The 16,272-nt window shown below is 38.7% G+C and overlaps 1 protein-coding gene across 1 annotated transcript; it reads left to right on the forward strand.

Annotated features, from left to right (window-relative positions):
• Nucleotides 1-800: 800 nt before the first annotated feature.
• LOC137280800 (uncharacterized) lies at nucleotides 801-16,186 on the forward strand. The gene is made up of 7 exons (XM_067812005.1): nucleotides 801-855; nucleotides 5,366-5,584; nucleotides 6,330-6,554; nucleotides 7,426-7,431; nucleotides 7,647-7,960; nucleotides 15,095-15,145; nucleotides 16,100-16,186. Exons 1-7 carry the CDS (start codon nucleotides 801-803, stop codon nucleotides 16,184-16,186), a joined length of 957 nt encoding a protein of 318 aa, XP_067668106.1.
• The last annotated feature ends 86 nt before the right edge of the window (nucleotides 16,187-16,272 follow it).

Here is a 16,272-nt window from a genome sequence, read left to right on the forward strand (position 1 = left end):
CACGATGTGTCGGACCATATGCTTGCTCCTTCATCAGGTGAATTGTATTCTTTGCTCCATCAATACCATGTTATTTTAATGCATCACTGGCCTCTTCTTGAGTTTGTCTCATATTCCATCAAGTCAATTGCCATGTTGTTTCGGTACGTTACTGGTTTGTATTATATTTTCAATCTTTAACGTTGCCGTGTATTCTTGTAGCGCCTGTGTGTATATACATCCCTTTGATACTGCCTACTAATCACCTGACGAAGGAGCAAGTATACGCTCCAAAAACGTTGTATGATTCACAACAAAGAAGTTGACATCCACAAATCTATCTTTTCTCTAATTGACAGCCGATTTGGCCAGAAAATATCCACGTTACAAACAACAAATCATTCTAACAGTACAATGAAAAATTGGGTTCTTCTGGCGTTTCATTGAGGTTACGTCATCAATGTAATATCTTAATTTTAGCCTATATTCCACTCAAGCACTGACTGTCGGAACAGATAAGTATGGGATGAAGATCATAATTTTTGCCAATATTTTTCTTCCTTAATAGAAGATTCAATTAGCAGGATTACTCACGTGAATAGAGTGATCAGTTTTACTGAAACAGTTGCGCCAAATGACGTCCAAGACTCCTCAAGAGTTGGTAGAGGGTTGGATTTATTGTAAAAACAAATAATCAATCACCATGATTTGCATTGTTTTCCTTTCATATGAATAATACAGCTACAATTGATTCCCGCCGATGCGGATTGTAATTAGTGTCAAAGGTATACCTTCAGACTTCATCTGGAGGCGGAATCAAGATGGCGTTTACAACGAAAAACCTGGTTATCGCTTTTTCATATGCTTTTCTACAAGGTATGTTTCTTATCTTATCATTAAGTTTGTGAAACGGGGTACATAGCATACAACAAAGGCTATATGCTGTGGTAGTATGACATGCTTACAATGGTCAGTTACACTATTCATGGGTACTTCAGTCCCGAAATATTCAAAGAAAATTTACATTTTCCATCTTTTGTAATTGTAGCATTTTCGTCATTTTAAATTTGGCTAAATTTGACTTCAATCATGAGCGACTGGAGGGATGATATAAATCCAGTTAGAATTCATGCAAGTAGCAAAAGTACTGTAAGTCCCCATGGTCCCTAGTATGGTGATCTAACTTCAGTTGTTGGCGACCTTTAGCTTGTTTTTATATTGTATTGTCCACATTAAATTAGCTTTAACTTTCCACGCCAGTTTTAATGTTAGTTGTGATATAGTAGTTGTGTTACTGTCCCTCGTCGACGGGTCTTCATAATACACATATATTCCATTTCAGTGCTAAATGGTCTCGTCACGATATTGCTGAAATATTGCCGATGTGACGTTAAATATTAACTCACTCACTCACTAGTATGGTGATCAAACTAAAGGTGTTTATATATTGTATCGTCTTCTCTAGCTAAAGTATGTTAGATTTCATGACTAGCTTTACTGTGTATATATGTATCTGTGATAGTCTAGTTAGTCGTGCTGCCCTTTGTCGACTGATAATTTGAACCGTTATTTTGTTTTCATCGCTATATGGCTGTAACATTGCCGATGCGATGTAAAGGTTTAACTCACTCACTCACTCACTCACTCACTCACTCACTGTCTATACGATTCATGAATGGCAAACGATTCTGTGAATGTTCCATTGTTGCAAGACAATTGAACGTTTCTTGCCACGTTTCGAAAATCTGAACAGTGGTTACATTGTGTGATAAGAAAGAAAGCTTGCCAGCACGTCTAAAAACGTTATTCTTAAAATGTTTGGTCATTGTCAAAACATGGTCTGAGAAGGGTGATGTCTGAAGGTGAAAGGCCTTCATCCTTGTCAAATTTCAAATCAAATTGTCATTTAGACGTCATGCCATGCACATGACGTCCGATTCCAGTACTTTTAAGTCGGCTGCTACTGGCCTTGCCCCAGTCTATACTGAATGTTAAGTCGATTATTTATGTTTTTATTTTTTTTTCTTTCTTTCTTTTCTTTTTTTTTGGTTTGTTTGTGAGTTGTGTTTAAATTATCATTTAAACTAATAATTATTACCTTAGAGACTTGTACCACTCTTGGATGCTACATGCATACAAAGGCGAGAGAATATGTACCGAAATTCCGCTTAAGCTGTATCATTAATATACAAGGAGTACAACACCGTTTGGCCAGTTAACCAGTGTACATTAGCAAATCAATGACGTTAAGCACCGTGACTGTTCCGGACGGTCCCACGTGACAACTCCTATTGAGAATACAGTGACTCTTCCGGACGGTCCGAAATCACATCTCCTGTTAAGATTGCAGTGACTGTCAGTTTTACCCCGAAAATATGTCAATTAAATTAGAGGGATTTTACCATGTTCTCTTCACTCAATATAGTTTTCCATTTGGATTTTAAGTAATCCTTAAGGGTCAGTTTGTCCAGATAGTAACGGAAATTGAGGCTTGGATATATTGCTACTATGAAAACTGTTGGTGTTGCGATCCCTTTTCCCACGACTATATATATATCTGATTACCACATAGATTTCAGGACCATTTGTACTCAAAGCTCAGGACTAATTGGCTGAAAACACTCGTTCCGACGTTACCGATAATTAGTACATGGCATCCGACGTATTATATTGCGAATTCAGTCACAACCTTACAAACATCTGCTGAAGTGTTATTTAACAACGAAGGGAAACAGATCAATTTTGTTAAGAACAAAACTGATGAACTCGACGGCGACTTAAAAAATCCGTACGAACAGAACTAATTACGTAATCAGCTAGCGAGATCAATACATAATCAAACAATTATTCTGAAACATTCGGGTAGGTTTATAATGGAAACAGGTAATGAGTTCTTGTGAAGCAGGTCGATAATCCAGAATTCAGTTTGAAAAGGAATTCGTAAATTTGAAGCGAACAACATAGAAAGGGGATACAGTTAAGAACAATATTCAAACCTTACAAAGTAATGCAAGATATTACGCCCGCAGTTTTCAATAGTGCTAGTGTAGAACTCACGCGAGAGTGACGAAAAGGATTGTCTTCACGCATCTGATTGTTTCATTGTAATATCAGATCGCCTTATGTATGGTTAATTCTAAAGATTGATGTGTGCTGATCTTATATTTCAAGATTACTCTAGACTCCAAGTCTCAGTATTGAAGCTGGCGCACAACCTCTGAACTGAACAGAATTGAGCTTTATTTACTGTGTCCGCATTAGAGGTGCATTTTTACATCAATATCATCTACAACGTGTATATGTTTTATACATGTAACACACACAAAATGACAGTGTACTGACAGGCAAAAGAAACTATACCAATATGTTTATTCCGATGTTTTTGGATTTTTTAAACCTAACTTTGTATCCAATTTACATAAACACATCACCCAAACACAGCATTCTGATCTCAAGAGAAATGAAAATGTGTTGATTGTTTTACAACATTTTGTTTTAATGGTAAAAAAAGTAATGCACATCATCACAAGATGCTACTGGGTATAAAAACCCTACAATGAGTATCTCTAAGGCCACAAGGAAGATGATTACATCAAGTGACACGCCGAGATCAACAGTAGAGGGCGATTGTTATGCTTCAGCTTAGAACCAGGATGTTCCTTTACAGTCCAAAAGCAATAACATGGCTCAAGAAAATGCCGATGCAAACAGGTGGAACTGTTAAAAGGCCAAGGAGCGGCAGACCACGTGTTACCACTGACCATGAAAACCGTTAGACGCGCGTTTATTGCGTTTGCGTAATCGCTTTGTCACTGTGACGTCAACAGCAGCAACAGCATTGAATCATGTGGTCACTCGACTTACAATACCTAGACGACTACGATATTATGGTATTGGTGTTTGTCGACCCCTCGTCCTCGACGTGACCGACGTTAGCTCGTACTGTGCAGCACTCAGAGAATCGAAATGGCGACACATTTTCTTTGCTGATGAAAGCCGTTTCTAGTTATGCAGAGCAGATGGCCGGTTTCGAGTTTACCGACGTAGAGGTGAGAGAAAAGTACACTACTGTATTCAAGAGACAGTAGTGGTGAGAGAACAGCACCCTGCTGTATTCAAGAGACAGTAGAGGTGAGAGAAAGGCACATTGCTGTATTCAAGAGACAATATAGGTGAGGGAACAGGACACTGCTGTTTCAAGATACAGTAGAGGTGAGAGAAAGGCACCTCAAGAGTTTTCAAGATTCAGTTTTCAAGAGACAGTTTCCTTGGTTGAGAGTGTTATGGTATGGGTAGCATATGCAGATTTGACACACCAAAACTTGTATTTGACGCACATTTAACAGCCAGGCATTACACTGATAACGTTTTACGTCCTGTTCCACTGCCGTTAACATCGACATGTCATGTTCCACCATACCGACAGGATTGCTCAGGACTTCTTCAGCAGAATAGTGTGGATGTTCTGCCGTGGCCAGTTCGATCATCGGATGTCTCACCAATTGTGGGACCCCCTAGACAGGCAAATTCGTGCACGTCACCCATGTCCTGCCATTCCACAAACTTTTGCGAATACACCCACGCAAGAATGGCAGGGTATTCCACACAACGTTATTCGGTGATTGATTATCTCTGTTTGACGTCGTGTTCAAGTATGCATCCATGCCTATGGAGGTTATCCTCATTACCGACACTGAATTGACAGATTATCAAGTCACTTCACCAAGCTGTACAAACATGCAAATTGAGATTTCTCACATTTACAGATCTGTCCATTTCATGTCTCCAGAAAAAAAGAACAAAACAACAATGTGTAAAATTTTGTAAATATCGATTTACAAAAAAGGGTGAAACGATGGATTACATATCTATTAACATTTTTTCTTGTTTTTGTTTTGCTTTTTCTCTTTTTGCCAGAGACAAATTTGCTTTGGTGTAGTTTCATTTCAATTTATGTACGTATCACGTGACTACGATACTGTCTGTTAGCGCCGCATTCAGCTATATTCCGGCTATACGACTGCCGTCTGTAAATAATCAAGTCTGGTCAGACAATTTAGTGATCAACAGCATGAGCATTGATCTGCGCAACTGAGATACGATGACACGTGACAACGAAGTGAGCGAGCCTAACCACCAGTTCACATTGATGCAACATTCTAAGGTCAATGCGGTGGAGTGGCTTAGTGGTTAAAAACATTCGCTCGTCACGCCAATGACCCAGGTTCGATTCGTCACATCTGAATCACAGCTGCAATTCTATTTCTTGTGTCGATCAAAATCAAAATACTTTAGGCACGAGGTTGTTGCCTTTGTCAACACTTACTCTGCCCACGACGTGTGCGTTTTTGTTCCATCTTATTCATAGTGAAACATGTATTTTAAGGTTTCTCCATAAATAAGGCGAAGAACATTATGCAAGGAAAGCCAAGTGAGCTCAGCAGTGTTCACTGGAACGCTGAATTTGCGAATGATGGCAAGAATTACTACGGATCCTTCCCAGCTTGGTCCGATTCTACTGTGAACCCGTACTGGAAGGGAGATCTACAGGGATACTTCACAGTGCACAAGATCTCAGTTACGAGTGACGACTTCTATGGCTTGGGTGAGTCGTTTGGCATTGTAATTGTAAACACCATCTTGCAGTAAACCCATTTGCAGTTGCTTACTGTGATCCTTACCTGTCGTATTAACATCAGAAAAATGTACATTGTATCAATAAATATACACAGTCTAAAGATACAGGAGCAACGATCGTTTAATGTTATTATTTTATAGTTGTGAATATGACGATTAACAGAACAAATTTTGAAATTCATATATTTCTTTTTTTTCACGTACTTTTGAAATGACGTCAATACAAATGAGCTGAATGAGTGAGTGAGTGAGTTTAGTTTTACGCCGCGCTCAGCAATACTCCATGAGTATCGATCTGCACATTTGGGAACCAATGACATGTGTCAGCTCAATACAAATGACTTATTCCATATACTTGCCAAACAATCCAGTGACCAACAACATTATTACCGATCAACGTAATTGACATACGATGACATAAATTAACTAAGTCAAGTTGTCTGGAGGTACTTCATGAGACATGGATGCATGTATGTACGGATTGATAGATGGGTAGATAGAGAAATAGAGATAGATAGCTTGGACGATAAAGGTAGATACATAGGTAGGCAAGTAAGTAGGTAACATAATAATGTATATTATTAATGTGACCAGCTACACTAATCCACAGCAAACATATTAATAACTTGTGACAGTAATCTCTAAATGAATACGTACACAATGACATGTTGCTGACATCTTGGTAAGAATTTTGTAAATTTGGGATCCAACAGGAAAGGATCTTGGGGGTGCATACGTGGAGGTAGCCACCACTGGCAACAGTGGCTGTCTCAACGATGTCTTCATCTGCGGTCAGTGTCCAGAAGTAGTTGGCAACGGAGAAACCTTCACGTTTAATTGTTCCCACCCACGACCAGTCAGATTCGTTAAGGTCTGGAGAAACCTCACGGGAGAAATAGCTATTTCAGAGGTTGTGGTGAAAGGGACTCAAGCAACAAGTGGTAATATCTATAACATGTCTTCTGTCTTTTTGCAGCTATTTAGATACCATCTCGTCGTCTCTGTGCCATTTATCTATCTATCCATGTATGTCAGTTACCCATCATCAGCATTTATCTTCCTTTATATCAAATGCATAAGTAACACAATCAAAAGTAACACAAACCACCATTCATCCCCTACGACGAGACCCGTGAAGGTCGGGAGTAGAACAAACCTCCAGCAGCCCATGCTTGACACAAAAGGCGACTATGCTTGTCGTAAGAAGCGACAAATGGGATCGGATGGTCAGGCTCGCTGAATTGGTTGAAACATGTCATCGGTTCCCAATTGCACAGATCGATGCTCATGTTGTTGATCACTGGATTGTCTGGTCCAGACTCGATTATTTCCAGACCGCCGCCATATAGCTGGAATGCGGCTGAGTGCGGCGTAAAACTAAACTCACTCGCTTACCCTACGACGATGGGTAACGGCAGTTATACGCTTGCTCGTCACGTTGTAAACCCTTCGGTGCATGACCGTGAAGGAAAGCATCAATTTCGCACCTTCACAAATATGTGAAATCGAACCAGCATGACGGAAGAACACTTCAACCACTAGGCCACCTTCTAGTCTTAGACTGGGTGGTTGTCGTTTGTTTCAAATCCAGTGGCGGATATTTTCGAACATGGGTAGAATCTGTAATATTTACGTGATTGCTTACCTTTTCGTGGACGAGAAAATGAATGTCTTCAACTCAAAATACATATTTGGTTTTCCACCTCCTAGCAAACAAGAATAAGTTGAGCACCGACATGACAGAAAATGGGCCCCAGATTGTCCAGATATTACTGACTTCCTACACCGACCAACTGAAAGTCTTACGAGCAAGGGGTTAGCTAACCAGCTTTCGTAAACGTGTTCTCTGCATCGGACCAAATTATCCTTGTTTGCCAAGCATAAATTTTAACTACTGGTATTTTGTAAGTTCATTCCTCCCATACACATATGAGCTTAACAAAATATACCTACTTATGGTGTCACGTGGTTGCCATTCACATTTCCTAATGTCTTGTGGTTAATGTGATATCAATAAATATTATTTTCAGTGACCAAGTATAATAAGGCGATCAATACAAAAGTGTCAACACCAATGACGTCACTCGCTGTTACTTCTGCCGCTGATTGCAGCACCCGGTGTTACGCAAACACGACCTGTCAGGGTTTCAGTTACCACCCAACAGTTGCCCTCAACTGTCTCCTAGCAACAAACCCGGAAGATTCAGCAGCAGATGTCGGATGGTCCAAGTACACCCTCGACAGATGTTCAAGTTACGACAGCTGTGACAGATTAACAGCAACCACAGCACCTGATGATGCTGTAGACCTGACTTCTGTTGATTTTGATTTTTCAGTGTCACAGGTAATTCAGTAGCAGATTTTTCTTTTGTGTACATTGTGTAAATAATTAGATACTTTTGCAGACCACTTTTGCAGGTGTAACCGTATCTTTTTGTTATTATTGGAAAATCTCAAATGATTTACCACCCGATAGGTATTTGACATTGGTATTTGATAATGATATAATAAATGACAAAAAAGAGCTTCAGCAATAAAAACAGGCAGAATATGTTTGCTTCAGTGATAGTCATCACAAGCGTCGCTATTAATACAGTAATAACAGATATGTTACGTTGGCTATTACACTTTCCCGGTAAATTACAGATACTTTTTTTTATCAATCATTGACTTTGAGTGTTGATTTGTGCTAATCCCGTATCAGGGCTCAGTCACCTAATAAAAGAATACGCACGTGAGAGTTATCTCAAATATAACATGTTATCAGAGCCACAGATGCCTTCTATATACCATATACCTTCTATACTGCAGAGACCGTCTCTGCATATATGCAAAAAGTTTTGAAGAACATGGTGACTTACGATAGGCATCTCAAAAGTAGTTGGCCTCATCTGAAACATGATACACAAGCAGCTGTTTTATGCTATATTTCTCTACACTTTATCTGTCAACCTCAAACGAACTGTCTTTACCATCTCACAGTCTCGCAATAACCATTTTTTTACTTGCTACCTCGGTACAACCACCGCCACCGCTCCCCGGCTTTTCTAACATAGGACACCGAGACTACTTTTGAAACACCGCTAAGGGATTTTGGCATACATGTACATACATGTACATTACACACAGTAATCTAACAGCCTTTGGTAGCCTTGCAGGTTGTCCTTACATTCTTTTACTCCTCGACATAAGAGGGATCCAAGATTAGGGCAAGGAGGATATTTTGTGATATTCACTGAATACAATGAGTGAGCGAGTTTAGTTTTACGCAGAACTCAGCAATATTCCAGCCATTTGGTGGCGGTCTGGAAATAATCGAATCTGGACAAGACAAACCAGTGATCAACAACATGAGCATCGATCTGTGCAATAGGGAACCGATGACATATCTCAACCAATTTAGCAAGCCTGACCACCTTTAGTCGCCTCTTAAGACAAGCATAGTCGCCTTTTATGGCAAGCATGGGCTGCTGAAGGCCTGTTCTACCCCGGGACCTTCACGGGTCTGACCACAGCAGTGGCATTGCAACTGCGTACATGGCTGCAGCATGGTGTACTAGAAAGTACTACAATTTATTAGAAGCTTTTAATCTAGATCATAATATTTGGTGAAATCACTGTGAACACCAGGCATTTAATGTACTTCATGGAATTTCAAGGGGTTTCATGAAATTATTGATTTTACGGTGTTCCATTACACACATTCCCTGGTAGGATATCAGTGAATGCGTGAAACACATACTGTAGTAAAGCAATTTACTGTTGAGTCTTAGGATGCTTGACTGTATTGAATTTTCAATCACATATAAATATTTGAATGTCAAAACTGTTAAGGGTCTTCTTACCACTATTAGTTCTCATTTAATTATTGTTGTCTTTAACGAAATTGATTTCCTGGATGAATTTGAATTAATATGTTCTGTAGATAGATGTATTTTAAGATTGGTAGTTTAGATTATAACTTGAATTGTTAGTGGCTGTATACCCTCAGAAGTATTGTACAATTATTGTCCTTGTGCGTAAGTGCTAAAACGTTCAAAGTCAATGTAAACTTACCAGGATTTTTAAACGTAGTATTTTTGTTGTTTTCATTTCGGCTAAAATTTCTTACAATCGCCAGCGGCTGAGGGGATGGTGTAAATCCAACTAGGGTCTATGCAGGTAGCAAAGATAGCAAAAGTCCCCATGGTCCCTAGTGTGATCTGCCTTCAGTTGTTGGCGATCTATAGCCTCTTTATATATAGTGCTGTCCCTTATAACTAAAATGTTTTAGATTTAATTACTAATTCTACACGCATATCTGTGATATTCTAGTTATTTTACTGTACTTCGTTGACTGGATTGTATAATCTATCTTTTATTACTGCTATTCTATATGTTGTTTTATTTACGGTATGGTTGAAACATTGCCAAAGTGACTTTAAATTTGAACTTACTCCCTCACTTCTTCTTAGGAGTTGAAAACTTTGACAGTTTACCGATGACACTCTTGGCTAATTACTACCTTGACAATTGATAAGGTATTTTCCTGTGGCTTTACGCTTGACCGTATGAACTGATTGTACAATTCCAAAAGAATTCGGAACTTCATTTGCACTTCGGAACTAATTTACACTCATCAGAGGGGTACACAAAGTACGCAGTCTAGACTACCAGTTGTCCGACTTTCATTTTTGTGGAAGTCGCGGTGGCTGAGCGGGCTAGGCGGCTGACTTTGTGTGCTGGCGATTAGGTGCCTGACTCTGAGGGTGCGGGTCCGAATACCGGATGGGACTCAACCAAAAAACGTACTAGAATTTGTACTTTCTAAGAAAGTGAAACCTCAAATATGACATATGTCGCATTTGACCACTTTCTAAATGGCATCGTGTAATCATTCATGTAGAAAGTTATTATATTTTTAATGACGTCATAGATTAGAAACAGGACGAGCTAATCCGACTCGATAATAACGGCAGTTCTTCAGGAAAATTCTTGGTGTGGTTACGCATAACGATCAACCTAATGACACCTATAGAATAAGCGTGAAATCCGATATCCTTAAAGGTTTGTTCAGCTTAATGTAATAGAATACTCAGCACATCTGTTGTCAATAGAATTAAACAAAACCCCTGAATACTCTTCTTCATGAAAACTTCTGCTGTGAAAGAGTGAAATCTCCAGATTCTGTGTCTTTTAAATGCAAGGGTTGGTTAAACCCACTGTCTCTTCTTGGACGACTTGTCAGTAGCGTCATAAACCCCGAGGTTCATTATGAGGCTACACATGTGCTGTTGTCTCTCAAAATGTGTTTTGAACTTGATGTATATTGACTGTTAAGTGACGAGATACAACTTATAATACTCCGTTGTGCGATATACTTAGAGTTACTTAACATTTTTGATGTATCACTGTTTAGAGAGTTTGAGTACCGTGCTTTGTGCATACCACATGCGACAGGATGTGACTTAAGGAGCGCGTGTTTATATTTTAGGTACTTATTTCCCCTTATCTTGCTTCTAATCATACACGATCATGTTTTAATGTGCATATGTTGTTTCTTGGCAGTCCCACACTTTTATGTAAATTTACTCAGTCTGTATCCTGACCCGTGAAGGTCCGGGTTACAATATTTGTGTTTATCCTCAAAACCGGCGTTATGCAATTGGTTACTTCTTTTAATAATTATTAAAGAACCTGCGATAGCCGTGTCGCTTGTTATGTATGAACTGTGAGTAAGTGAGTGAGTTTAGTTTTACGCCGCACTCAGCAATATTCCAGCTATATGGTGGCGGTCAGTACATAATCGAGTCTGGACCAGACAATCCAGTGATCAACAACATGAGCAACGATCTGCGCAACTGGGAACCGATGACATGTGTCAACCAAGTCAGTGAGCCTGACCACCCGATCCCGTTGGTCGCCTCTTACAAGCACAGTTCGTTTGGCCCATGGACGAGAATATTTACTTTCACTGAAAATACATGTTTTCTTCGATGTTTTGCAGTTTATAAATTAAGTGAAAGTATATTTAATAGTGTCGTGACACGTAATTTAGCTTATTTTGACTTAATTCTGCTAATTTGGAGCGATTTTTAAAAAAACATCTCGCCCATGGGTGAGAATATTTACTTTTACTCAAATTACATCTTGTCACATGTTTTGGAGGTTGTAAGTGGATGAAAGTATGTTCAGAAGTATCATAACACAAATTTAAACTCATTTTAACTTAATTCCGTTAATTTAGAGGGATTTTAAAAACTCCCGCCCATGGGCGAAAAACATTTTGGCCCATGGACGAGAATATTTCCATTTACGCCAAATATATATATATTCACATGTTTTGGAGGATGTAAATGAATGAAAGTACATTTATGAGTATCAAGACAAAAAATTAAACTCAGTTTGACTTAATTCCGCTTATTGAGAGCGATTTTAAAAATTGTTGCCCATGGGCAAAAAACATTCTTGCCCGTGGGCATAAATACATTTTATGGGCGAAAAACATTTGGCCCATGGGCGGAAATATTTCCTTTTACTCCATCTTTTACATCTTTTCCAATGTTTTGGAGGATTTAAATGAATGAAAATGCCTTTAAGAGTATCATAACGCAAAATTCAACTGATTGTGACTTAGTTTTGCGAAATCAGGGATTTTTTTTAAAAATATGCGAGTATAATTACTTTTACTCAAAATACATCTTTTCTTGTGTTTTGGAGGTTGTAAATGAATGAGAATATACTTATAAGTATCATGACACAAAATGTTGACTTAATTCTGCTACTTACAAGAATCTGCACTTCCACTCAAAATACGTAGCTTTTTCTATTGTTTTGGAGGTTATAAATGAATGACAGTGTGTTTATAAGTATCATCACAAAAAACATAAAATCATTCCGGTCTTAATTCGGCTAATCTCGCTCGTGGACAAAAATATTTTCATTTGCCTGTTTTCTTTATTTTGCAAAAATATACGAAATTATAATGACAAATAATTTCAGTTTAATTTAGTGTGTTTAGTTTTATTTTATTTTATTGTATTTTGGTTGCAGGTTCTGCATGAGAGAGTGAGTGAATGTGTGCGTTCAGTCTTATGCCACACGCAGCAATATTCCAGCAATGTGGCGGCGGTTTGTAGATAATCGAGTTTGGACCAGACAATCCAGTGATCAACAGCATGAGAATCGGTATGCACAATTGGGACATGTGTCAACCAAGTCAGCGATCTAACCACCCGATCCCGTTAGTCGCCTCTTGCGACAAGCATAGTCGCCTTTCATGGCAAGCATGAGTTGCTGAAACCTTGTTCTACTCAAGATCTTCACGGGTCCTGAACTCAGAGCTTTACTTCCAGCAACATGTACACTTAGAATACTAAGCCTTGAGATTCTTTTGAATTTATGTATTCTATAAATATAACAAACTTCATGCTGTATCTATGAAATTGAAGCTATTTGTGAAAGCCCTCATCAAGATTGACCGAACTCCAGTGACATAAAGACTATGCTGGGACATATTAATAAACAGTGTTGTGAGATCTTTAAACTGTATTGAAATATGTCTTGTCAATCCCACTGACATTCGCCAATAACCACTTAAATATCGAATACATAGTCTGTGCTCCTTCAGAACAAATAACCACGCGTCAACAGTCGTGAGTTAATGGCCTTGTAAAACCCCTCACAAAGGAAACACAAAGCACCAAAACTGTGTTTCTTTCTGAGTGACACGCGGTATGTTGTCAAAGTTTCCGTTGTTGAATACATTCTATCCTGGGTAAAACCTTACGCTTGGAAAGTGTACCTACCCAGTTTAGCATGTTTTGTTTTAATATTGTGGGATCCATTTTTAGTAATTCTCGTTTGCCCGTCCCAGCTTTTCTTCGACCGAGGTGTTATGGGGTCTTTTCCCATTTGTCAGACGAGGAATATTTTACAACAGGGATAGGTCACTCGCTTGTTTCCTTTACCATTTGTACTAATTAACATGCGCCTCGTCATGCTCCAACGCACACAGTAACATAACAATTGTCAGACAGGTTACAACAGCAAACTATCTGCTTGACTGCACAGTTGCCTGTTGACGTAGTATACCCACATCACCTAATTTTCCAGCGTAACCTTCATCTGCATCACCATCCTTTCCATTAATCTTTAAAACTTCTAGCAAGCTCAACGCATGCAACTTTTAACTAAAATGTGATGCTATACACATCATAAAAGTAATGGATCTTTTTTACTAAAATGTGATGTTATACATAATCATAAGAGTATTTTTATGTATTATTCAGTTGATAAATTATCATTTTATGATACATATATGTCTGACATGCTGGACAGGTATTGGACACTTTGTGTTAATTTAACATTACCATTTTCATAATGCATAAAAAAGACACTCATTAATCTATCACTGAATTTGTCATTCTTTCACTCCAACGTGGTTGCTAAATACCCTCTGATCATAGTATATGGACTCTCCCATACCCAATTCACCTATTCCTCAGAAGTCAACCAGGCATGACATACCCACATCACCTAATGTTTTTCGAGTACAAAGAAAATAAAATGGAAGGACACCCTGATAATGGGAGTGAGCCTTGTAGGGAGTAGCCTCACTCTCACAAACCCAGTGACTGAGGAGAATCTGCCGTTTTTGTCGGGGCTTCTTCTGGCTGCAAACTGCAAATTTATTCTGACGCTTGACGAGCAGGACATGAAGAAGAACTTATATGGAGACCCTGCATCAATACATATTTAAGACTAAAGGATTTGAAAAAATATTCTAAACCAATATTTGTTCACAACTGATGAATCTTTTTTGGTGTTTATTAGTATTTCATGTATTTGTTTAGATTTATTGATTTTATTTGTTTTGTTTTTTCTGTTTTTTTTTTTTTTTGTTGCTGTTTTTTTTTTTGTTTGTTTGTTTGTTTGTTTGTTTTGTGTGTGTGTGTTTTTGTTTTGTTTGTTTCTTATTGTAGTTGTTGTGTTTTACTGCTAGAGTTGTGTTTTTCTGCTTTGATAACTGTAAATGTATTCTGACGCTTGACGAGCGGGACATGAAGTGTTGTTATCATGTATGTTTTGTAATTATAATATTGGTATGGAGCGGCATTGATATGCATGTTTATGCTTGCCAATCCAATCACGATTACTTGAAGTGATTAGTTTAAAATATAGATTAAAGTATCCATACTATTAATCTGTAATCTTTATATTAAAGGCCACATGCAACCAAAAAATCAAACATAATTAAAACACATGTATCACTTATTCATGACATATGATATACCTTGCTGCTTTAAGAAAAAAACAAATAAACAAAATTATAAGCGTGCAAAAGTGCAATATTTTGTACTTGGGCTTACTTCCCCCGAAACGAAGCCCTCGGGAGTCCGAACCCAGTCATAGCGGGTGGATATGCACTCAAGTGTAACGACGGCTTCCGATTGGCTGTTTCATTTGCTGATATGCTGAGGGTTCATTGTGTGTACAGAAAGATGATCTGTTTGATGGTTATTTTAGAAGTAAAGCCAGTCACAAGAAGGTAAGATCTTTATGGATAACAACTTCTTTTTGTGTACTTGATGCGTCGTTTCAGTATGAATTCATATACTGTTGTCAAACAAAATCATATACACTAAAAGAAGTCGTTATGCATGAAGAATGTATATACAGATGTTGGGTTTTTTAAATACATGTTCTCTGAATTTGCGCTTGATCCAATCAAAAATCATGTCAGTAGAGATGGTAAACTACTGCGTGGCTGGAATCTCTCATTCGTCCAAGTACAAAGCAGGACTTGAAACTGACAAGAGTTTGCACCAGTTTCCGTCAGATCCAGTCATCCGAAAAAAATGAATGTAGTTTGTTTGCAACCCACAGACATAAAAACATGTCATGTGTATCACACGTGCCTAATTACATAATGTGGCAGACACGGGACTCGGGTGCACGAGTCATAAATCAACTTATTTTCTTTATGTCGTATAGTCTGATCGGTGTTAAGTTCAAATTGCACGTGGTCAATGATTGAAGCTGTGTATTGCATGTTGTCTTTAGCAGACAGACAGACAGACATACAGGTGTGAATAAACCAACCACTGAGCTTTCTCTCTGACTGAGACAACAAGTTTTTACGTAACGAGTAGATTATTTAGTTGTTTGTGTACACAACCAAGATTAGACTATTGCTCACGACCTCAGACGCTGGGCATGCATGCTGTTTCAAGCTCCGCGAACCTAATCACTGCGCATGCGTTATGGACGCAGCGCAGCACAGCTGTTGAAACCAGTCCCCCCCCCCCCCCCCCCCCCCCCCGCCAGCGCTGGGGGGAATTTAGTGAAACGTTTGAACTCCGATTTCGCAGGCTTTGTTTTCATCGCGTTTTTTCAACTTTATAGGTTGAATTGGCATTTTTTATGATTTGTTTCGGTAAGTGCATACCGAAAGGTACCAGAATCTGAAAAATTGTGTTTTACGTTGCATGTGACCTTTAAGGATAGCGATGTGGACGATGGTTACGCAGGAAAATTAGGTGATGTGGACATACTACGTCAACAGGCATCTGTGCAGTCAAGCAGATAGTTTGCTGTTTTAACCTGTCTGACAATTGTTATGTCTGACCAGGGAGACTATAACAAGCTGATGTTAACACATGTGATCTAACGATA

This window comes from Haliotis asinina, chromosome 4 (assembly GCF_037392515.1).
Source record: "Haliotis asinina isolate JCU_RB_2024 chromosome 4, JCU_Hal_asi_v2, whole genome shotgun sequence".
NCBI classification, from domain to species: Eukaryota; Metazoa; Mollusca; class Gastropoda; order Lepetellida; family Haliotidae; genus Haliotis; species Haliotis asinina.

Coding starts and splice junctions, on each gene's coding strand:
- LOC137280800 (XM_067812005.1), top strand. CDS start 801: ATGGCGTTTACAACGAAAAACCTGGTTATCGCTTTTTCATATGCTTTT. Junction 7,961..15,094: donor TTGATTTTTCAGTGTCACAG/GTAATTCAGTAG, acceptor TTGTGTGTACAG/AAAGATGATCTGTTTGATGG. Junction 15,146..16,099: donor GTAAAGCCAGTCACAAGAAG/GTAAGATCTTTA, acceptor GTGACCTTTAAG/GATAGCGATGTGGACGATGG.